Source organism: Miniopterus schreibersii, assembly GCF_964146895.1.
Source record: "Miniopterus schreibersii genome assembly, chromosome: 5".
NCBI lineage: Eukaryota > Metazoa > Chordata > Mammalia > Chiroptera > Miniopteridae > Miniopterus > Miniopterus schreibersii.
Genome location: NC_138106.1, coordinates 42,547,804 through 42,573,489, shown reverse-complemented (window position 1 = coordinate 42,573,489; position 25,686 = coordinate 42,547,804). Strand labels below are relative to the sequence as shown.

The 25,686-nt window shown below is 39.9% G+C and overlaps 1 protein-coding gene across 1 annotated transcript in view; it reads left to right on the top strand.

Annotated features, from left to right (window-relative positions):
• The first annotated feature begins 5,297 nt into the window (after positions 1-5,297).
• ATP13A4 (ATPase 13A4) overlaps positions 5,298-25,686 on the top strand; it is a 107,046-nt gene continuing 86,657 nt past the window's right edge. The window contains exon 1 of the mRNA XM_081137649.1: positions 5,298-5,586. Coding sequence (XP_080993775.1) covers positions 5,524-5,586 — 63 coding nt within the window. The 5' untranslated portion in view covers positions 5,298-5,523. The remainder of the gene's footprint in view (positions 5,587-25,686) is intronic.

The following is a 25,686-nucleotide window of genomic DNA, read 5'->3' as shown; positions in this document are numbered from 1 at the left end:
TTGAACAAAGGAGTCCTTGGACTTGGGATTTCATCCACTGTTCCTTGTTTCTCTCTGCCACTCGCCCCCAAACCCCTGATGAACTGAAAACAATTCCAGCCTAAGAATCAAACAGTTTATATTATGACTCTACCATTAGATAACAATGGGAAACTTGGCAAGTTACCTAATTGCCCTATACTTCAGTCTTTATCTGAATGAAATGGAATATCATTACTACTGCTCTATTCTGTGGGATTATTGGAAGGATAAATAAGATGACATAAAAATGATAAGAATCTTTTTAAAGGAAGAAATATTAGTAGAAGTTGAAGATAACAGTACTTGGGAATTTTTTATCCCCTAAAAAATATAAAATGGAAAAAACCAAAATGTTTTTATTAATCTTTCTCAATTAATCACACATGCAAATTGATTATTTTCTAGAAGGGTGTCAGCCTCTTAGGACTAGACATGAACAAGCGCTTCTAACCCTGATACTTCCCAACCCTGGCTGGCCTGCCTCCTGGGCCTTGCCTATGGGTATTGTTGGCTGCCACTTGCAAGCCTGCTCCTGGCCTGTGTGTCTTTTGACAAAAGCTGAATGGCTTTTGGAAGACTGGAGAAGCATTCAAATATCCAATTTCTGGGAAAAACCCTTATGGGAGGGTTAACAAGCTGATCAGAGAAACTCAGCTCTGTTCTATGAAATGCATTTGCAGGCACTCATCAAGAAGCTTGTGCTGGGAACAGGAGATTTAGGAAGCACAGGTTAGTTGTCCTCAAATATGTGACTGCTTGTTATGAGAAGGATGGAGTTGAAACCAAGGAAAGAACTAGAATTAACAGGTGCAAAGGGCTCCAGTCCTCTTGATTGTGCTAATATTTCCACAGGTGTACACCTGACATGTTTTATACTTTATACATGTTCAGTTTATTATAATTCATTTATATTTCAGTAAAGTAGAGTATGAGCCTCAATGTCCAATAGCTTGGGCTCCAATGATTGCCTTGCCATTTACTATCAGTGTGGTCTAGCACAGATTTCTTCTTTTTTTTTTTAAAAATATATCTTTATTGATTTCAGAGAGAGGAAAGGAGAGGGAGAGAGAGAGATAGAAACATCAATGATGAGAGGGTCATTGATCGAGCCCGCAACTGGGCATATGCCCTGACTGGGAATTGAACCCCGATCGCCTGGATCCTAGGTCGACGCTCAACCGCTGAGCCACACCCTGCCAGGCCTAGCACAGATTTCTTAACCTCTAATAAATCTCTTAGAGTTAGTACAAAACTTGGAGAGATGATGATGTAAAGTGCATAGTACAGAGTGAACATGTGGCAAGCGTTTGCTGTTATTATTGAGTATTCTGACATCTGGGAAGTTCTTAACATTGAAAGGGGCAGTTTAATCTAAGGATGCCAGGCTCAGGAGGGAAGTTTTGGAGTCCTGGGTTTCCAGGGACCTTTGAAAGGCCATCGGAGAGCTCTGGGAGGAGGGAGAATCAGAGCTGACCTCTGCCAGCACCACTGTCTAATGTGGACAACCCCAGCTTTTTTAAATGAGAGAAATTCAGAGCCAGATCATCTTGACATTGGAAGAAGCTTCAGGGATTGGCTGGTCGGATTCCAATCCAGACGTCCCACCTGAGGTATCCCAGCTCCCTGCCCCCTCCCAGTGTCCCTGCAAAGGGCACCTTCCCCAGTCCGAATTCTCTGCCCGCATCTGGCAGCCAGGAGCTCGAATACAAAACACTATTAAATGGCCAAGTATTTTGGAATAGAAGGTGAAAAACACACTCACTTCCTGCCTCATATTCTCCCATGGTGTGATCTTGAGCAAGTCAATTCACTGCTCAGAGCCTCAGTTTTCTTTTTGCTACTGCCCTAAATTCCAGTTTCACTTACGGACATTTACTACCTCATTGATGAGCCTTCATTTGAATCTTCAGCCTTTTGTTTTCTTTGCTCTTTCTAGCCCCTGTGATAGAACAGGTGGTCTGCAGCTTACACCTTCTCCACAATTGAACAGTCCATGTGTCTCACAGCAACCGCCTGCCTCCCTCCTCATAGCACTGGTGACCCCACTCAGCTTGTATTCGGCCCTCAATAATCTGTGGCTGCTTCTGGGTGTGTATCCCTGATCTGCTGGGGCCTCACAAGAGTCTTGCATCCATTTCCATCTATCCCCACAGTGTTCCCCCCTCTCTCTCTCGCATACACATGTAGGCACACACGTACATGCACACACATACATGTACACACATGCACTGTCCCAGAATGAGCCCTGGTCACACTTCCCAATGGCAACCTCTGCATCGCCATTCCTTTCCATGATATCTCTCACCCCTTTAGCCCACTCTTGGGGGTGGGGAGGAGCTACTGTTAATTTCTTCAGTCTCTTTGACCAGACTGCATCTCTTACCTCAGATGGCACTCACAGAGCCTAGTGTTGTGGCTCACAATATTTTCAATAACTATTGAAATATTTGATGATTTGCCTATGTGAAGAATGTAAAGGAGTTTTCTGAAAGACTATTTGTTAATACTTGTCAAGTAGAAAATATTTACTATAATCATACCTGACATTCACTGAATACTTTCCATGTACCAAACACTGTTGTGAGTGTTTAACTTACCTCATTTTCTTGCCATTAATTCTATGAGGCAGGTACTTTTATTATCACCACTTTCTTCCACTTTGCTCATTAGGGAATATTCTTGGCTATACTCAGTATATATACTAAAATATTAAGTGAACAACAAGATGCACATTTTTATATGTAACATGAGCCTAATATTTTCCATAGATGCAGAGGCTATAATAAAAGAAAAAAATACAGCAAAGTTCGAATAGTGACTACCTCTGAGTAGGAAAATTCATTTTTTGCTTTACTCATTTGTCTATATCAGCTAATTTTCCACCATAAACATGCTCTAATGCCATAACGCCAGACTGTTTCTTTCTTCCTGTGCTGTTCTTTGTCCTTTGCTCCCTACCAGCTCCTGCCTTTCCCAAATCGGACTGGCCCTGGTCCTGTTTGAGGCTTGCCCAGGGTCCTCCAGGTTGACTCCCCTTCCTCTGATCGCATGAGCCAGGAGAGCAGTCCATGTAAATCTTGGCCCCATGGTGGCACCCTTGGGAAAATGGGGATACTCAAAACACCACCTTTGACGGCTGAAAAGCTTGGGCAAGCAATTGATTCCATGACAAAATCTGCTTCTTTCTCTGGGGGGAATAAAAGGAAGGGCAAAATCTTTCATCCAATTGCAATGGACACTCCTTTTCCACTTTATCCATTATTTCTGGAATGCAGTCAGGTGCTGCTTAAAGCTGGGGAGAACACACCAAGCAGAAGGGAAAAGGCTGCCATCAAGAGACTCGGCAAACACATGATGTATGGGGCTGCTGCCAGCGCAACATGGCATACTGTTTCTACAGCAAACCGTGTTGTTGTTTTTTTTACATATCTTTATTGATTTCAGAGAGAGGAAGGGAGAGGGAGAGAGAGATAGAAACATCAATGATGAGAGAGTCATTGATCGGTTGCCTCCTGCATGCCCCTGACTGGGGCTCGAGCCTGCAACCTGGCATGTGCTCTGACCCAGAATCGAACCGTGATCTGGATCCTAGGTCGATGCTCAGCTGCTGAGCCACTCGGGCCAGGCCCTTCTTTTTTTTTAAGTAGAAAGGGCACGCTATAAAATAATGATAAGTAGTATAGTAAATACATAAACCAGTAACATAGTCATTTGTTATTATTATCAAGTATTATGTACCGTACATAGCTGTATGCGCTATACTTTCATACGATGGGCAGCGCAGTCGGTTTGTTTACACCAGCATTGTCACAAACACTGAGTATCTCACTGAGCTGTGACATTACGACTGGCTGCAATGTCTGTGACATTACTAGACAATAGGGATTTTATTTTCATTATTGCTGAAACTAATTACAATAGGATTTTTCTTTCTTTTTCTTCTGTTTTTTTTTTTTTAAATTCTCACCCAAAGATATTTTTTCCATTGCTTTTCAGAGAAAGTAGGAGGGAGGGAGGGAGGGAGAGGAAGAGAAAGAAACATCAGTGTGAGAGAGACACCTCGACTGGCTGCCTCCCTGACTAGGGCTGTGGGGAGCAAACCCAAAACCCAGGTACATGCCCTTGACTGGGATTCGAACCCATGACCCTTCAGGTGCGTGGGTCGACACTCTCACCACAAGCAACACCAGCTAGGGCTAGGGACTTTTCAATTCCGTTATAATCTAATGAGACCACTGTAGTGTATGAGGTCTGTTGTTAACTGAAAGGCCATTATGCAGTAGATTTGTAGTCACCCCAACTCCTGAAGCCAGGATCTACACCTCGCCGAGGGAGCTTGTGCAGGGCTGCAAAGATTGCTCATGTATGAAATAAGACTAATAACTGTGCAGGGCTGTTGGAAGGCTATTTTATTTCTAGACCTTCTTAAGAGTTTAACAACCTTTTAATGAAAGGAGACTGCATAAAACAGTTCGATTATACCTTTGTTCTTTCTCTATGTGTTTTCACAAAAGTAAGCTTAATTCCATATACACATTAAGTAGATGTTTTTTGCATACATGAAGGTGATTATTACAGACACCTTTCCAGCTTTCAAAGTAACTAACCAATTTCTGTTGTGTTTGTTTGCACATTTGAATCCCTACATCAGCCTGAAGGGAGCAACTATGACTTGATTTACATATGTAGTCACTGCGCTCAAATAATGTGCACTGAATGAATGTGTGAATAAATTTAAAAATGAGCGTTGCCCAATAGTTGCCTGATTATTTTATTTCCAGCCCTCCTTAAGCACTTAGCTACCAATATTTTAGTGAAACGTGACTACATAAAATAGTTTGATCACACCTCTGTCTTCTCTCTACGTGTTTTTCACAAAAGCGAACTTAATTCCACATACCCATTAAGCGGAATGCTTTGTGCACACACAAAGGCATGTCATCACAGACTCCTTCTGAAGAAGATTGGCTATCATTTGTACCTTTTGTAAGTAAAATGAATTTGGCTACTATTAAAAGTCGAGGGATTGGGGCTTTCATTAATCAAATCGAACTTGCGGCTCTGTTAGCCTCACCCGGACCCCAGCTCTGCAGCTTCTGCCGATAAAGCAGAGGCCGGGGAGCTCTGGAGCCCGCCCAGGTCCCCAGGAGGTTGTGCCAGCTCCGCATTGTCCTCGGCTTTGCAGTCTGCTGCCTTAGGCTGGCAGCCACTGGCAGGCCATGGGTTCTCTCCCTGTAAGTTGGGCACGAAAAGGTCGGCCCGGGAGCAGCCTCCTTGGGGACAGCTGCCCTGAGGGAATGCAGGGAGCAGGCAGCAAGTGCCCCAGCAGGGCAGAGGGTGGCCCCTGGGAGGAGTCAGTCCAGCGCTGTCACTTGCTGAGTGGAGGTGTGTGCTCCAGAGGGAGTTTGTACCTGGAGGATCCTTAATCCTTCCAGCCAGCTGGCAGCCGGGCCGGGACGCGGCTGCTCCGGGGAGGTGAGGGAGGCGTGGAGGCACCTTTCCATGGGGGGCCACTTCGACCAGGGCCAGCATGCTTTGCTCAACGAAGGACAGGAGAACGAGATGGTAAGACTCCAGCGCATTCCTCTCTCCCCTGCTGCCGGCTCCCGGGGCGGCCGCCCGCACACACGCCCGCACGCGCTTCTCTGCAATCCCACTGGGGAATCCTGTGCCCAAAAGCAAGGTCCAAGAAGCCTCTCTGTCCCCTAAAGGCAACCTCTGACAGCAGAAATGTGGGAGACGGAAAGTACTGTATTCATTTTATCAAGAATGTTTCCTTTGAAAAGTAGAGCAGAAAGGAAGAGAAGCACGATGCGGCTTTCGGAGGGTTTTCGAGCCTTCCCTGTGAAGCAAGCTCTGTACAAAACTTCTAACAATTTCAGCAAATCCCTAAGGTTGGGAGCAGTGTAGCCCCTCATCGGAAGGGGCAGAACATCAACAGGGCAGTTGTTCTCTTCTCACGGCCCTGTGTTCACAGACGGTGGGGCAATAAAAACATGTAAAATATTAACAATTATCCTACACATGTTTCTCTTTACTTCTAGAATTTCACCTGTAGCTCCCTAGTTATAGAAGTTGGTTAAGTTCACGTTCTCTTTTATTTTAGATGTGCTCCCTTCTGGGGAACTGTAGAAAATCAAAGATGATTCTGATACTCTGTTGAGTTTAAAGCTGTATTTCTCATTCACAATGTAATCAAGAGGGAGTTAGAAATGCGGATTTCTATGTAATAAGGTCGTTCTGCTCATTGTGTAAGCGCGGGCTTTTATGTCAGTAATGGTGTAATTAAAATGGAATGCTTTCATTCTATCATGGCATTTTATCTTCCAGAAATTAATATGTAAATAACAAACCGAAAATGCTTTCTTGGTTATTTGCTTTAGCTCTGTCTGTTAAATTCTTTGTTCCTAAACTGGACTTTCAAGTCTAATCTGCTTACCTGTTCCTATAGCAACAACATTTTTTGGACCTTCCAAAGTAGATCCCTTCTGCTATCAAAGCTGAAAAATTACAAGGGGATAAAAGGCACCCAAATTTATGTGGCTTTCTTAACCATCTCCTTACACTTTCTTAGATTTGATCACCAAATGACAGTTGTGTTTAGGACCTCCGTAAATGTCACCAGAAATGACCTTCCGACCCTATCTTTATTTTTCCAAAGTGTTTAGAGAGTGAGTGTTTCATTACTCCTTATATTAGGTTGCGAATTTGATTCCCACATTGAACACTATTAACCAGAAGGTGGTGTCTTCTTTCCTCTAATTTTTTTAATACTCTCGTAAATTATCAGATCAAAATACACCTATGTTTTTCCCATACACTCATCTCTGCTCTTTGACAATTTGTCATTCGAGAGTCATTAAGAGTCCTTGAGAGTAGACATTCCTAATTCTAGGGAAACTGCTATCCCTTCTGGAGCTTACACATTCCCCAGAAGCAGTTTCATTAATATTCATCTTCATGATAGCACCCCACTCCCAGTGCATCAGGGCGTCCAGGAGTTCTGCATGTGGCTGGAAGCCCAGTTAGGAGAGAGCCTTTGATATGGAAAGGGACAGTGTGTTTTCTGGAGAGGAGTCGTTTGCCCAGAGTCAGTGGAGGTGCAGCAATTAGTATGCATCCTGTTCTGCCTGGAGAAACCTGGCCACCTGCCTGTTGCAGTGTCTGACACTCTGTCCCTTTTTAACTTGCTACTCCACTCCCCTTGCCCAGAGCAGTAAACTTCAAAAATTATCAAGATACAGTATCTTAAATGTATTCCACATATTTTCATAGCAATTTTTAGTTTATGAAATATCTTCCTTTTTGGCCTCTAGCTAATTTAGTTTTCACTACACCCTGTGAGCCAGGCGTTATGATTCCAGTGTCAGCAATGAGGAAATTGATGGAATGAGAATTTCCTTGTCTCAGGTTGCATAAATCCAGGAACTGAGGCACCACACAGGTTAGTATAAGTTGGAAGCTCTTTGGTCTCTGGACCTGGACATAGCTCACTGGTACCTTTCTCAGCTCTTCCCGAAGACATTGCACTCTTAACAGCAGAACCCACTTCCTCCCTTTAATAAAACAAAGCTTAAGAGAACACAGGATCCTAGATTCCCCAGCACCCATTCTCTTACGGATGATTTGTATTTTTGGAGCAAGCCTGCCTCCTCAGACTTCAACATTCACCTGGTTAGAAAGCCAAGATTATCTAGAAACGTGTCACACCCAAGTGTTTACAGTTCAGTGCTTTATAGTACCCATGGCACCTTTGCAGAAGTCATTCCTCTGATGATAGAAATTAGGTCACATTTCCAGATGAAGCAGCATGGTAGGGTTTGGCCCTCATGCCAAATAGAGAAGAACAAGAATATGTCCAGACCCAAAGAAACTGGGTACTATCTTTCACTCCAGAATAAAAGAAACAAACTAAAGAGCAATTCTGGGAAATAATACCCTCAAGTACAAAATGAGATCGGAGCCGATGGAAGAAAGAATTTGTCAAAGGGACAAGGGAGACTAAGGGAGAAGTGCACATTCAGAGAAGGTACACCCAGATGACTCAGAAGGGCCTCAAAAAAGAAGCCGACTTCCAGACAGCACCATGACCAGACCAGACGCCTAGCTCTCACTAGCCTTGGGCTAGCCGCTCGCCTGCTCTAGCCTCAGTTTTTTTATCTGTAAAATAAGAGTGGTCCTTCTTACCCTACCTGTCTCACAGGCTCTTATGAAGTGCAACTGAGGGAATCTATGCAGAAGTGTTGTGAGAAGTATAAAATCCTGGAGAAGTGTAAGCTGCTATTACCTAAACAAAGATGGAAGAGTCGGGACTTCAGCAATTAGCTAATAGAATGAATAGTACTTTCCCAAATGAGGTCATGTCTTCTTATCAAATAATCACAAGTAAGGAATATGTACTTTGACCATAAGCTATAGAGGCCATTTATAAACAAAGAGGACCTGAGTCACCTTATACCCTGCCTTGTAGTGCTTACCTTGGGAAACCATCTACCTGTCTTGGGACTCAATTTAGTTATTTATAAAGTAAGAGTACCAGAGGGCCTTTGAATTCTGATGTTGCATATTTATATTTTGAAAGGCCTTATAAACACTGAATGCTCATTTCCTTCGCCATGACTAAACAAAGATACCGTGGTTTAATTGATTCAAACATTGCTCACCATTATCCTGAGTCACATCCTTTTGGAAAAGTGTTTTGTTCCAGTGAAACTTGGGTTAAAAGTAATGTTCCCTGATATATTTTCCCCCCCTAGGTTTTAACAAATAAGAAAAAACCCCATCTTGATTTATTTTTTCTGATTATAGAGATAACATGTTCATGGTAAAAATATTTTAAAAAATAACACATAAAGGCCTAAAGAATGAAGTAAATATGTTTCATGAAATTTCCACTAAGACATAATCAATATTATATTAGTGACTCTCCTCCCAGACTTAGAAAAAGTGCATACACAAAACTCATCATTTTCTAATAAGTTTACTGCACTTTAGCATTATCTATACTCCTGCAATTATTTGCATGTTGTATATGTATCATGGAAATACTATGTACGGGTGTGCTGCTGTACATGTCTTCCTGACTCTGCATTCAGTGACGTCACAGTAGTAGCTTGAAAGGAGTAACATTGGGAGTATTTGTCATAGAAATTGAGAAATGCTGCAAAGGACTTTCATCCTGCCCCACCTAATGGCCAGTTGTTAAATATTTACCAGCACACTACTGAACATATTATTTCCTCAAGACTTACCTTTGTTTCCCCCATGATTTTGTATTTGGAGATCTCCAAATAGAATAGAGATATTTTTGTATTTGAATATCATCCATTTATTTGCACTATGCATCCTGCCAAAGCAACACCAATCACAATCTATTCTTAAAAGAATGCACACACATACTCACAAAATTGTATTTTTTTTAATTAAAAAAATGGAGTCATTTTATATATACCTTTTTATAATCTGGCCTTTTTATTACACCTAAACCTATATTATGGATATATTTTCCTTTTGATAATTATAGCTCCACATAACCATTTAAATGTTTAAATTGTATTTTTTTTTCAGTGTCTGAAATTTTCTATTTTAATGATAGGTTAGCTAAATAATCAGAAAACACATTTAAGGAATTTACATTAAACCAGAAGGGGATAAAATAAATGAGCTTCTCACTAATTAACTAAATTGTGTTTGGATAAACTATGCTATATTAAGCAAATCTTTCATGTTGCACACAGACTATTTCTAAACTTTTGTCTGTGATGAACAACTTTGTATATGTATTTTTACCTGTTTTCAAATTATTTCCTTAGGATAAAGTCTTAGAAATGGCATTGCTGCATGAAAGGGGATGTGCATTTTAAATTTTGATTGATATATAATGCCAAATTGCCCTCCTTAGGACTGTGGTTGTGCTAATTTATACTCTGGCTAGCAATCTTTTTTTGAGACTACTCACTTTCTCTACCATAATCGCTAAAGTTAAGCATTATCCATCTTCTCAACTTTGTCTCATCTGGCATGTGAAAATGATACTTTATGGCTGTGTTATTTTTACATTTCCTTGACTTGAAGTGGAACACATCTCTGTATGTTTATTGGCATTTGACTCTTTTGACTAGAATCTCTTAATCTTATCACTGATGGCCTATCAACTAGTAGGCTGGGGGCTGTGGAACAGTAAGAGAAACTCTCTTTGAATGTCCATGTCATTTCTGAGAACAGCAAGAAGTTAGTACTGGTGCTGGCACTAATATGGCAGCACGGTGGTGTGTGGGCTTCGTCACATTGGAAGTCCTGTCTTGCCTCCAGCATGAGCTAGGGACATCTGCTCTCCCCAGTTATTTGGCTCACTTTGATAGCTGATGTTGGTCTTTTCTTCTCTAACACCAGGGAGCAAAAGCACCTCCCCCACCTCAATAGCCACTTACTTATTATGCTTCATGAGCACCTCCTAGTTGGTTGCCAATATTAACTAGTGAACCCACAGATCTCATAGTGGAGGAATTGTCTTCAGACTGAGACATTTTGTCAGTTGAAATGTTCAGGAAGCTGGGCCACTGGCCAAGTCTAGTGTCTTTATTTTCGATTCATTGCTGCAAAACTCCCATGAAGTCAACTCATCTTTGACAGATGCTCTTAAAGAGTAAGATTTAATTCCTCCTTGAAAACAGGGTCCCTGCCCGGCTCACCTTTCTATGGCCTCCCCTTCCCTTTCCCAGTAACCCTCAAAGTTAGCACAATGCTTGGCACGAACACTCAGGGCATATTTTATGATAGTGCAATTGCAAGCTCCATTAACCAGTGATTTAGCATTTCAGGAACAACAAGGAGGCAGCGGGGCTGAAAGAAAAAGCAGTTGGAGCAATATAAAGATAAACCTAGGAAAATTTATGTTACTTATTTGAAAGGGTCAGTCATCTTGTGAACTTATCAATTGACTCCTCTCTTCCCCAAGCATAAACAAAGTTTATCTTTCAGAGTTAATTAGCCATACCACCCTATTTTTCTATCTGATACTTTATTCTATCCTTTTATCCATTCATGTATAAACTTAACAAATATTTACCAAACTCTTACTCTGTACCAGGAGTCCTCTGTTCTAACCAAGAAGGATTTTGAGTGAATAGCAAATAGCTTCTGTTTTCAAAGAGTTCACAGTTGAGTGGGCAGGACTGAACATAATTTGTGGGGCCCAGAGCAAAATGAAAATGAGGTGCCTCTTGTTCAACAATTATTAAGAATCTCAGGATGGCTGTAGCAGAACATTACATCAAGTTCAGGGCCTTTTGAAAGAAGGGCTCTGGGTGACTGGCTGCACAAGCTGCATGCCCATGAAGCTGGCCCTACAAATGGGGGAACTAGGGGTGAAAACACAATGATAGTGTAATGAAATGGGTGTCATTGGGGGAATTTTGCATACAGAGCTTTGGGAGTGCAGAAGGAGCAACTCAGTCAAAGACAACTTCAAGGGGAAAGATTCATTTAATTTCCCTGAAGGGGCAGTTGAGGGTCAGAGTGTGAAGGACTTAATCACATCCTAATGAGTGTACATTTTATCTTTTCCCAAACATTGGTCCATGAAAAACTGAGGACTGTATGAAAAATAGATTCCTAGGCCCAGTTCCAGACTTAGTGAATTAGAATCTTTGATGCTGGAGCTGGACTTTGTCAAAATGACTGTGATGCCAGCCTGGCAAACACAATGGGGAAGCTGCTGAAAGATTCGAAACAGGGAATGTTCTGGTAGGATTTGCCTTTCCAAAGGATGTTACATCACGGGGTAAGGAAGGTTGGTTGGAGGAAAAGAGACCAGGAAGGTGTTTGAAATAGTTAAGTAAGGCATTCAGGATGAAACTATAGCCCTGTCGGATAGGATACTGAGTAGAGAATGGATTTAAGAGATATTTAAAAATGAGAGTTAAAAAGGCTGTAATTCATTGACTCTAGGGCAAGAGAGAAGAGATAGTTATTAAGGATATCTTTAAAGTTCTTAGTTTTTCCAGTGGAAGAAAGTAATGCCAAGACTTAATTCCATAGAAAAAATTAGGAACAGATTGGGTGTAGGGATGGCAAGAGTAATAGCAAATACTTACATGGTGATTGATCAGGACTAAGAACTTTTCTCTTGTAACTTATTTAATCGCCTCAGGAATCTTGTGTGGAATTATCACCTTTCTTCTACTTGTGAGGAAACTGAGTCATAGAGATTAAGTGATATGTTCACATTCATTGGGTTAAGTAAATGGCAAGCTATGGCTTAAGTCTGCACTTTGAACATACTGGTCTACTGCAGCCTCTTTGTTTTGCTAAACCCTGGATGCACTAATTTATTTATCAATGGTGGCAAAAACAGCAGGTATATCTGGGGAAAAAAAACCCAAAACATTAGGAGGCTGGAGTCCAGCATTTTGGTTTTGGCTCTGCCATTATTTATTCTTACAGCCTTAAAGCAAGTCATAATCACCTCTCTTTGGCTTCACCTCATTTACAAGGTGGAGATAATAATACCTTATTGGCTTGAACCAGGGATCGATGCAGATGGTCTCTAGAGGTCCTCTCCAGCACCCACAAAAAATGTGATTTAAAATGTTTTAACACAGGTAAATAAAATCACTACGAAACAGCTTACGAATTTAAGTGATACTCTTGATATTTTCAAAGCACTGTGAGATTTTTTTGGTCAAAGAAAGGAGAACATATCTGGAGACATTGCATTAAGTGGGAACTGGAAATTTATGGCCATTGCTGTGTGAATTATTCATAATAAATGACTAAAGAATGAATCTAACAATAAATGATAACCAACGTTGAAACCTACAGGGTTCTCAGGCTCACAGAAAACATAAAGCACAGGGATTTGGCCTTCAAAAGATTTGTTGATTTGGTGATGTGTCCAGAGGAGATTCATTCTGGGGTGCCAGTTTCAAAGCTCTGTGGCTACTTCAAAGCTTTGTGAAGAATAGCCAGAGTGAGACCAGCTACCTAAATGGCTTACAGCTATTTGGATGCACCTCATGTAAACCCTGGTGAGTTGCCTGAAAACCACAGCCTGGAAAGAGTTGAAAGGCAGCTCAGAACACTGTCTTCTCAACTCTGTCCTCAGCCTAAGGCTACTCTGATGAACAATGCGCACAACTATGCCCTAGATGCCCCCTCAGGAAAAGAACAGCAAGGAGGCCCAAATACACGTTATGCTTTCCAGAGAATTGTATGTCTCCAGGTCAGGACATTTTCTGATTTTAATTGTTGCACACAGTTCCCTGGCTGAGACTGCAATCATCTTAGAAATTTTTAGAACCTATTAGCTTCTTGAGGGAACCATGGCTAGAGGACTTTGAAACCCTGGTACTCAAGTCCAGAGAAGATGATACTGTGAGGAAAGATCAATGTTTTGAGGTCAGTTCAAAGACAAAAATATCCAAGAATTAAGTTTGGGTGGATGACTGGTTACATCTATTTGCTTTTTAATGGAAAAGTAAGTTAATTTTTACGGCACACATTTACTTACAACTTTGCTCTCCTTCAACTTGTAATTGCCAAATATAATAAGGATCTTTTGATCAGAGGCCAAGCCACCCTGTGTGGGTTTTATTTTGGGCAAATTCCAAGAGATAATCTTTTACTTCTCATCTTCTCTGACCACCCAAATGTGGTCTGCTTGCTCTTGCCTGAATCTATTACAAACTTTCTCTGTCAGGGACATGTCTTCATGCTGGTGCCTGGCCATCAGATTTCTGCCCATCCATCAGAACCCACCTCAAGTCTGACATCCTTCATTAAGCCATCTGGGAGCCCCTGGGTCACTTTTTTTAAAAAATATGTCTTTATTGATTTCAGAGAGAGGAAGGAAGAGGGAGAGAGAGATAGAAATATCAATGATGAGAGAGTCATTGATCGGCTGCCTCCTGCATGCCCCCAATTGGAGATGGAGCCCGCAACCCAGGCATGTGCCCTGACTGGGAATCGAACCTTGATCTCCCAGATCCTAGGTCAGTGCTCAACTGCTGAGCCATGCCCTGCCAGGTCCCTGGGTCACTCTTAATTATTTCCTTATTTGGAATAGATTTGAATGCATATTACAGCTATTTTCATTAGGTTTCACAGCAGAGTCATGTGTCTTTCTCCCCCAGCTGATTGAGTTATTGTTGGCAGGGTCTATCTTATTTTATGTCTATATCTTGCATAACATTGAAGTTACTTAATATGTTTCTGATAAGGTAAATTGAAGATTTTTGTGCAAATTATTACAAGACTTTTTATCTTTTTCCCTGACTCAATTATCCAATTATATCCAATTATCCAAATATCAATTAAGGTGTTAGTTCCAATTTTACAAAAGGAAGCGCTGAGAAATTGTATAATTTGTCCAAATCTGGAAGCTAAGAAGTAGCAAAAGCAGATCTTGGACCTAGGCCAGTTGACTCCAAGGCTCCTGCTCAAACTCCAATAGTATACTGCCTTAGGCCTTTTTAAAAACATATGTATTTTTATTGTTTTTTAGGGAGAGTGGAAGGGAGAGGGTTTTTGCTTCTGTTCTTCATTCAGCGTCAATGGATTTTTTTCTGGCATCCTGGGAGATTTCCTGCTTAGAAGCAATGGATCTTTGTCAATTTAGTCATGCTGGTTTTATCCTCAAACTTCACATGGGGCCTTCTGATAACTTTAGGATTACATATCCCTAAGTACTATGCTAGTGGAAAAAATAATTTGCTTTTCTTTCAAAAGTCTCAGCAAAATACTCATTTTTCCTCATTGGATCATCTCCCCTTTTCAAACTTATTAATGTTTGAATACCTTGTTCCTGGTCACATGCTCACTCCTGGAGTTGGGGTCAGAGTCAACTCTACATGAAACACATCAGCTGAGGATGGTGAAGAGGGGTCTGACATGAAAATTGGGTATTGGATACTATTGGGTATTGGATACTATTACCTGGAGTGAGATAAATGGTAATTGGGTGGTCTAAACAAAAAACACAAATAAACAAACAGAATTAAATCTGATACTTAATAAATAATAGTTTAACTGAACTGAAACAACTATGCTTAAAGTGGTCATGTTCCCCAGGTGATTTTCTTGGCAAGAAAGAATATAAAATATAGAGCTTTCCTGCTGGCATTTTAGATATCTGTGAAGAGGCAGATTTATTTTATTTATTTTCTGATTTAAAAAGTGAAACATGTTTAATGATTAAAATGTGTACAATATAGAAGTAAAAGAAGAATCACAATGATGCCATCGCCCAAGGCAAATACCGTTAGTATTTTATTTGATACATTTATCTTCCAGTCTTTTTTGTTTGTGCCTCACCATTTTTCAATTAAATTTGAAATCATACTGCATATTTTCATGTCATTTCTCTTCACTTAATACTATTTCATATATATATTCCCCATGTTATTAAAATACTTCAAAAACATAACTTTAATGGCTATATAATATCCTTTAATGATTACCCTATTCTTATATACATAGATTGCTTTCTATTTTACTACTAATAATATTGTAGTGAACATCTCTGCATATAACTTGTGTCTGAGTTTTGTATAATATCCTTTAATGATTACCCTATTCTTATATACATAGATTGTTTTCTATTTTACTACTAATAATATTGCAGTGAACATCTCTGCATATAACTTGTGTCTGAGTTTTGTATAAGCTGGAGGGATACATATTTTTTAAGACAGAGACTCTTTCTTAGTGTCCTAAAATCATACCCTTTGGGTGTCTACACATTTGCAAGGCCACAGTGGTTTCCAATACCCCTCTCAGGAGTAGAGATCAGGACTAACGACGAATTTCCATGAAGGGATATGATTTTTGATGTTCAGAAAGATCATGTTTGCTATTCTCCATCCCAGAGAACTATGAAGAGGGAGTGTGTAATAGGAAGTTGTGAAGCTTCTATTTATTTAAAGGCATTTTAGGCAAAAGGCATCATGCACACCCACATGTAAAGGATCAGTTCAAACCACAGAAGATTCATGGTGCAGAGGCGAATGGGGCTCTAGCAACAGACTAGGTGGGGGGCTTCAGATTTCAATTCATAAAAATTTCCTATGTAGCTCTCCCCTTGCTATTTCTACCTAGAAAGAATAAATAAAAGCTAGAATTCCTATTACCTAGGTATCAAGTTCTATCCCCTGTGGTCACAGTTACAGTATCTGTTCTTTAATAAAGGCCTGATTATGGGGACATTCAACATTATGGATATAAAAACCCAACCCTCTTCCTTCTGAATTTTTACACAAGATCCTAGAGCAGTAAAAAATTATTTTTAAGTTTTAACATCATTGAAATAATGGCTTACAGAGTGTTCCTGTATAAATAATGTAGCAATTGAAAATAGCAAAATTAATATGTGAATAAAAGTGGAATATTTCATTTCCCCAAGGAAGATATACTTTTCCAATCAATTTTTAATGGCTTTTAAAAAAATCAACTATTTACTGTTATATCTTTAGTACTTAGAAAAATGCCTCACATATAGTAAGTACACACTATATATTTTTAGAGTACACAAATAAATGAGTGATGGATGAATGTAGCTAGTTATAATTACATTCCAAACTTACATGAAATAGTATACAAGTCTAATGGTAAATATGGATTGGAATGTAGAGATATAGGCGATGGATTTACTACACTTCATTTCACCTACTCCATAGAATCACTGCATCTCAGGCGAGGAGCTTCTCCAAGGCTTATCTGACTTTCTCTTGACCCTTAGGTCACCCGTCTGGCCTTTCCTTAAATGCCCTTAGAGAAGAAAACTTACCATAAGATCAATTATTTATAAGATAGAACTGACTATTTAAAGATTTCTTCCTTGTGTTGAACTTAAATATGGTTCCATTAACTTGAATGTATTAGTCTTACTTCTTTTGTCTTTTGGGGCCACCTGTCAAAAAACAGGCTTCCATTTCTACAACTCAGGCATTTAAAAGTTGTTCTTGTATGTCCCCCATCCCCACGCCTCCAGGCATGTCTTCTCCAATCTAAGCACACTCAGGTTTTTCAACCACTTTTTACATGGCATAGTTCTTGGAAATTTACCTCAGAAAGTCTTAGAAAGATATCTCCTATGATAGTTTAAAGAAGCCACCTTCTCTTGGTGTGATTCTCTCTTTGAAAGCCACCGGGACTCTGGGACAAGGGGCATCTACCAGGAGGAATGTGAAGGACAGATACTGTTTACTGTGCTGCTAAGGTTGCTGATGATAAGGAGACCAACTCTGTCTGTTCAGATCCAAACAGATATTGATCAGACTGATTCTTGCTTAATAAGAGTAATAATTAACACTTGTTGGCTACTTATGAGGTCTTATGACCGTTGCTAAGCACTTTCATGTGATTTTTCATTTTCAATTAACAGTGAAGGTAGGTACCATCTATAGCTACAGGTGCAACGCTAAATGTTTCTGTTGTTTCTCTATGGCAGAGGTCTGCAAACTATGAGTTGTGGGTGAAATCTGGCCCACTGATTGTTTTGTTGACAACAGCAAAACATTAAAAAATTTTTTTTTGGCCTATGGATGTCCAATTGCTTCAGCACCATTTGTTGAAAAGGCTATTTTTCTTCATTGAATTCTTTTTGCACATTTGTCAAAAATCAGTTGGGCATATTTATGTAGATCTATTTCTTGGGTTCTAGTCTGTTAATCTATGTTCCAATGCTACTCAGTCTCGATTAAGGTCTCTATAGTTATATAACTTCTTGAAATCAGGTAGACTGGTTGCTCCCACTTTATCTTATTTTTCAAAATTGTTTTAGCTATTATAGTTCTTTTTCTTTTCCATATAAATTTTAGAATAATCTTACATATATCTACAAAAAATCTTACTGAGATTTTGATAGAAATTATAGTAAATCCATAAGTCAATTTGGGGAGAAATAAAATCTTTACTATGTTGACTTTTCTAAACCATGAACATGGCATGTCTCTCCATTTAGTTATATCTTCTTTGACTTCTTTCATCAGCATTTTGTAGTTTTCAACATACAAGTTCTGTATGTGTTTTGTTAGATTTATACCCAAATATTTCATTTTTTGTGATTGTAAAAGTCTTGTATTTTTAATTTGGCATCCACATGTTCATTACTGGTACAATATATAGAAATACAATTGATCTTTATATGTTTATTTTGCATCTTGTGACCACAATGAATCACTTACTAGTTTTAAAAGGTTTTTGTGATAGATTCTTTGGGATTTTCTTTAGAGAAATCATGTCATATGCAAATAGAAACAGTTTTATTTCCATGTGCTGTTTCTTTCTGTCTTGCTACAACTTCAGTGCTATATTGAATTAGAGCAGTGAGAATGGACATTCTTGCTTTGTTCCTGATCTTAAGGGAAAATGTAGTCTTTGTTCTGAAGTCTATCTATCTGATATTGATATAACCTCTCTGATTTCCTTGACTAATATTTGCCTAATACATCTTTTTCCATCTCAAATTCCAACCTGCCTAACAGAAAATATAGCTAATAATATTGTAATAACTATATATGGTGCCATTTGGGTACTGGAAATTTCAGGGGGAACACTTTGTAAAATATATGACTGTCTAACCGCTATTGTGCACACCTGAAACTAATACAAAATAATATTGAATGTCAACTGTAATTGAAAAAGATATTACTATTTTTTGGCTGCTTTCAAGGCCTTTTCCTTTGTCTTTAGTTTTTCAAATTTGATTATTATATTTATTTCTGTGGATTTCTTTAGGTTTGTTCTGTGTAGGATTTGCTCAAATTCTTGAATTTTCAGGAGAATGTCTTTTGCCAAAATTTGAAAACTTCAGCTACCGAGTATTTTTTCAGTCATGCCCTCTTTCTCTTCTCCTTCCAGAATTCCAATGACATGATCTTTTCTTATAGTTTCACAGGCTCTGTTCAATATTTTTTGACTATTTTCTCTCTGTAATTCAGATCAGGCAATTTTTATTGTTCTAGTTTTCATTTCTCTAATTCTTTCCTGTCCCTTCATTCTACTATTCAGCCCATCAACTGAGTTTTTAAAACAATAATTGTTATTACTCATTTTTAAAATTTCCATTTGGTTCTACTTTATATTTCTTATTTCTTTCTTGAAATATCCCATAATTTTATTTGTTTTGAATGTGGTTATAATTGTTTAGAGCATTTTTATAATGGCTGCTTTAGAATCCTTATCAGATAATTCTTACATCTCTCTTATCTTGGTGTTAGCATCTATCGATTGTGCTTTTTCACTCAGTTTAAGATCTTCTTGTGCTTGGTGAGACTATTTAAAAGTTAAAACCTGGACACTTTAAGTATTATGTAATTAGGAATTATTATAAAACTCTGGATTTTATTTAAAACTGATGTCTTAGTTGGCTTCTGTTGACAATGCTCCAGTAGAGTAAGAGTAGGGCACTACAAAAATCCAGGTTGACTCAACCTCCAATGTCACTTGAAGTCGGGGAAGCTCCTCATTATTGTTTGTTGAGGTGGGGTGTCTCAACTTTCTATTATACCTCAATCAAACCTCTAAGGTTTGGAGGATTGGGAGTGCCTCACTACTCCCCACGTGGTCTCCACCGATGCCTTGCGATGGGGTCTTCTTATTGCTAGGTGGTAGTAAAAAGTCTTAACTCTCCACTAGACTTATTCTGACAACACCCAGCATGGTTACTACTGGTTGGGAGTGCAGATCAGGCTCCACATGGTTTCCACTGACACCACCAGGGGAAGGGTGCTTATTGCTACTTGGAGAAGATGAAAGTCCTAGATCCCTACTTAGACTTCTGGGACATCATCCTTGCAGTAGGTTGAGGTGCCTCTTTACAATATGATGAGGAAAGCAGTCTACACTCCTCACTTGACCTTTGCTGGTACAGGTGGGTTGGAACCACGTTTCTGTGTGTGTGTGTGTGAACTTTGGACATTTTCCTGGTCATTTGGTAAGACAGATCAGGCTTTTGTTTTGTGTGTGTGTGTGTTTTGTCTGCTCCTGTTTTCAGGTTGTTAGTTTATTCTGCTTCAAGCCATAGATGAGGCAAAAATGACAACAACAACAACAAAACCCCACAAACAAAATACCCTAAGCCAGTGGACTCACTACTGTGTCTCTAGGTCCTTGGTTCCCAAGTTCCCTAGCCAATTTACCTTTTCTTCACCATTCAGAGTCTTCTTACGTTTTCTTCTATATACTATCTGGGGAATTTAGTTGAACTTATTGGGAAGAATAAGAGAAAGTAAGTTTACTCCATGTTTCTAGAAGTGAAAGTTTCATTTATTTCTAAAAATAGTATTACTTTGTATTTTAAAATACATTCTAGTTTATAAAGTTTTGAAAGCATAAATAAATATCAGCCATGGTTCTGTCATTGCTATCATTTGATGTATTTTCTGTTAGCTTTTTCTTCCCTGTAAACTTCCTTTCTTTCCTCACTTCTTGAGTACTTAGGATGTGTGAGCCCCTGTGCTAGGTTTAGGTATATAAGGAAAAGTCCTAGGGCTCAATACCTGGTTGAGAGTAGAGTTCAGTGGGCTAGTGCGTTGACAGCAATATATGCAAGGTGCTCTGATAACAGCCAATTCTTTGATGACTTCCGTAAAAACGTGCCAATAGAAAAGAATTGAGATGGGTGAATAGGGGTTTTACCAAAACCTAGATAAGGCAAAGGACGTTCTAAATCAAGGAGGCATGATGTACAAAGGTACTGAGATGTAAAGGAACAAAGCACATTCCATTTGGAGAACTGAATGTAGCTTGGCAAAGCTGGTGCGCAGGGTGGATGTATGTGTGACGGAGTGGGGTGGATAAAACAGAGTGGAGGTGGAAAAGATAGTGTGAGAAGATGAATAAGAATTTGTAATGCCATTCTAAAGGGATTTATGGTTCTGAGTAGGTGGCCAACCATTCTGGTTTGCCTGGACTTTCTGGGCATTAGCACTGACAGCCTACATCTTAAAAAACCCCTCAGTCTTGGACAAACCAGAATGGTTGGTCACTCTATAAGGAATTGAAATCCTTTTATAAAGGTAACTGTGTAGCAGTGTGGACAACAGTGTAGACAGAGGTGACCTGGAGACAGTGGCTCCTGCAGTGATTTTAGAAAGAATACAGGTTGAACTAAGAGGGCAATAGTATCAGAGGTGTGCCAGAGGAGACCAATTTGAGAAATACTGAGACACAATCCAGAGACCTTTTACCCTACTCTGTATCTACCTCCTGCCCTTTTACAATCTTTCTCCCTGCCTTCCCCAGCCCTCCATGCAATCATTGATTTCTCTTCCTTTACAATATATTAGCTCATATTTTTTATAATTTTATAGGCATCATGAATGTATACTCTTTTAAAAACTACTGGTTTCCTTCATGCCACACAGTTGTTTTGAGATTTAACAATAATGCTTATGTGAATAGCTAATTCTTTTTACTGCTGAGTAGGACTGTGTTCTATGAATAGCCACTTTGCTTATCCATTGATCTCTCTATGGTTTGGGTTATTCCCAGGTTTGGCTTATTACAAATAAAGCTCCTATGAATATTTCTAAAATCAAAAAGAAAAGACCTTGAACTAATTAGATGTTGAGAGAAGAGGAGAATGCTTTTCATCTACTACCATTATATGAAAAAGATTTCAGGCCTTCTCAACATGAGAGATTGGTAAGATAGTGATTTTCAAAATAATTTTTATTTACACAGGCCCTTGTTTAGACATAACTTGTAATGAAAGATAAATATACTTGTGTTGATTTCTTGTTGCTTTAACAGATAAAAATGGACTTGTTCAGATGGAAAAGGAAGTATTTGTGCATGGGCATGCTTGTGGTGAGTGGGAGTGATCTCTAACTCAATGCCTGGCACATGGTGTAATAATTAATAAGGCTCTCTGAAAATGGAACAGATTTCCCCAGGAGGTAGAGCTTGCTTCACTGGAGATATGGGAGGAGTTTCATGCTGTAAAAGAAATGCAGGACCAGATAATCTCTGACCCTTCTTTCCCTTAGAGTTCATGATAACATACTCCTCCCTCTTTTGCTTTCTAAAATCCTATGGTAAGGGAATAAATACAAATAATACTTGGGGATACAATTTATTGCCAAATAAATTTGCCATTGATCAAAGAGTAGAAGTATGACTTTGGAAGGAGATCATTGCTTTTCCCATGCTTTCTCTCTACGTGATCCTATTTGAGAATTCTCTTAAGATCTGTTTTCTTCTCTGCAAAATGATGCTTGACTGGGTGTTTGTTGAGCTCCACCAGATGTTTACAGTCTATGGTAGTCATTTTTGGCCTCTCTGTTTACCAGTCTAATACTATTCTGATCTACTTCCTTAGATTGGAATCCCTATAATATCATCCGAGACATTCGTTCACTCAGAAAATATTTGTGAGTCTACTATGTGCCAGAAACTGTTCTACTGTGTGCCAGGGTTACAGCAAGGGACAAGACAGACCTACTTACATTCTAGTAACAGTTCCTAAAAAAAATAAATAAATAAGAAAAATATCAGGTAGTGATTTAAGGTAGAATGATGTGCTAGAGAGACTGGGCAGCTACTCTATATTGTGTGGTTAGGGAAGCTGATCTGAAAAAGGAGGGACCAGACATGCCAGGGTGTCACTGAGGGTGTATCGATCGGCCTTTAGTCTAATTGCCCTCATAATAGCAGCTTATATTTGAATACCACTTTCACCACTGTTATCCTACTTCATTACCATAAGAGTTTTGTGAGGTAGGCATTAGCATTCCTTTTTGTTGTTGTTGTTCTCACCTGAGAATATTTTTCTTTTTTTTTTTTTTCTCGAGAATGGAAGAGGGAGAGAGAGAGAGAGGAACATCAATGTCAGAGAAACACGTCGATTGGTTGTCTCCCACACTTGCCCTGACAAGGGCTAGGGATCAAACCTGTGTATTCTTATTTTTTAAGTGGGATAGTAACTTCCAGATGATAAATTAATAAGTGGCAGAATCAGGTCTTGAATGCAGGTGTTTCATCTTTAAACGTGGCCTTTCTCTCGCTCTGTCCTATCTTAGGTCTTTATTCTGAGAGTAAGTCAGTGCAGTGAGTAAGCTCCCAGGCAGGATGGTCATCCCAGATACTGACCTGTCTGTGCTTTGTCTTACATTTCTCAAATGTCACAAGCAAAAAAGTTTAATTTCAGCATCACATGAGAACCTAGAAAATGCCTCTGGCCAAAGGTTGCCAGATCACAAGATTAAAATGTTACCTGTGGAAACCACCGTCTGGTTGCTGGGTGGAGTTCCCCTTGCCCAAACCCTCTCACTCTGCAGTTTGAAGCTTGTGAAAACCTGTTTAAGGGAACCCAAGAACTTGTTTCGACAGCAGATTGTTTAGTTCAAGCATAAGCAATCAGCCCAAGTTCAAGTACTGCCCCCCGTGACACCTGCCAGATGACAACATCCGAGAGCTGAGGAGGGAGTGTCTTCATGAGAGGCAGCCTTCTTGGGCGGAAGGGGTTGAGTAAGAAGGACTCAGCTCTGTTACCCACCTGCAGGGTGACTCCGGGTGCATTCCTTACTTCCTTGAACCTCGCCTTCCTTATTTCTCACCCCCGGCTGATATTACCTTTCTTATGGGGTTGTGAGGATTGAAGCAGAATATGAAAAATATGTATGGTGAGTGGGACATAATAAGAAGTTATTATTTATGTGACCTGTGCGTTTTCATGAGCTTTAGCTAAGTGGAAAATTATCCACAGGGCGGGGTGCTACCTCGCCTGCCTTGGAGGGGTGGGTAGGACAGGTTGCTTTTCTCTCAGCCAACCCATGTGACAAGGAGGAGTTTCCTCATCTCAGGCTGGCAACCTCCTGAGCTAAGAAAAGGAAACTCTGATCAGTCAAAGGACACAGATGCCCCCAGCCCTTCTGCCCCCCAGTCAGAATGGCCAGAGGCAGCGGCCCCTCTGCTCCTAATTTCACCTGAGGACACCACCTTTAGGAAAGCCACGTGGGGTCCACCTGCTGGTTGTAGAGGGGTACAGGAGGTGCAGTTTTTAAGGGTTCCACAGACTCCTTTGGCCAATAGCTAGCTGGAGTAGAGTACTTGTTGGAGAGTCCCAGAGTGCCACCCAAAGGTGCATTATATGGCCATACCTGGCTGGGTTCATTGTAACACAATGGTACACAGACCTGTAATACCTTAAGCTGACGTTTGTCCTTAAATACACTCCACGTTTTCAGATTGTGCACCTTTGCTGAAGTCTCGTTCCTCCATCTGGCCTACCCTCTCTCCTACCCTCCTTCTGTGACTATGGAAATTCTAACAGTTCCTTCCAAGTTCACCTCAGGTAGCAATTCTCCTGAAAAGTTTTCTCCCATCATCTCAGTAGTATATTTTCATCATTTGAACCTAATAACATTTCCCCTCAGAAAACATATGACACGATGTGTTCTGCTCTGAATGATACTTATTTTTCAATTCATCATCTTTCCTGTCAGACCCTTGAGGGTGGGAAATTCATCTCCAGCAGACCTGCTTTCCCCGTGGCCTCAGACACAGTAGGTGATTTGAATTAAATGGAAGCAAAGACACCTTGAAGGCTTTATGTCAGGAATGTAGCACCTAAAGTTTTCTATGATGAGTTCCTTGGTTCTGGGACCAGACACCTGACACAAGAGCCATTTCACTGTTTCCCATAAGGACTGTGTGAGGTAATGCTATGGCAAGAGACCTGGGACTCAATGACCAGAGAAGTGGCATTTCAAAGCCAGGAATGAGAGAAAAGTGAAATTCCAAAGCCAGGAGTTAAATTGAGTTAAATGACATTCTAGCAGTTGGTCCTCGGCAGAGAATGGTGGCCAGGCCACTTGACTTCTAAACATCCCCTCAAGGCTCACTCTTGCCACCACTCAACAGTTATCAACATTGTTCATGGAAAATGGGACACAGCTGTTACGTAGTCATTGTTGGAGAGTATTTCTTTTTTTAAAAAAATGATTTCTTTTTTTTAAAATATATCTTTATTGATTTCAGAGAGAGGAAGGGAGAGGGAGAGAGAGAGAGAGAAACATCAATGATGAGAGAGTCATTGATCGGCTGCCTTCCTTCCCTCTTATCTGTACTAGGGTCACTCATTTATTTATTCACTCATTCAGTGAATATTTTCTGAGTGCCAGCTACAACTACATGTAGATAATGTACTAGGTGCTGGGTAAACAGCATCGGAGGAAACAAGCTTGAATAAATCTGTAACTCACAGAACCGAAAGTCTTTTTGTTAGGGGCAGAAAAGAAGAATAGTTAAGAAAGCAAGCAAAAAATACTAATTGCAAATTGTGAAAATGATAAAAAAGTATTTGTAAAGGGTGTAAAAGATCAGGGCTTATAATCAAAATATAGGAGATGGACTGAAAACTCCCTGAGCAGGAAACATTTAAAGGAGAACTCAAGGAAGGGCTCTGAGAGTTCAAGGAAATGCTGAGTCCTTGTGGCTGCAGGAGAGTGAGATGGGTCTGCTCTGGTCCGGGAGGGAGGCAGGGGCAGACAACTGGGAAATTTTCTTTCTTTCTTAGCACTTCAGTTCCCTCAGCTGCAAAATGAGTTGCTGTGATCATTACTGACCTTAGCGGTCATTTGGCATTAAGTGTGAATCCTTTTTTACTATAGATCTCGTATCAAAATGTTCTAGTTCTCTCTTGGCGCTGAGGATGACACCCTG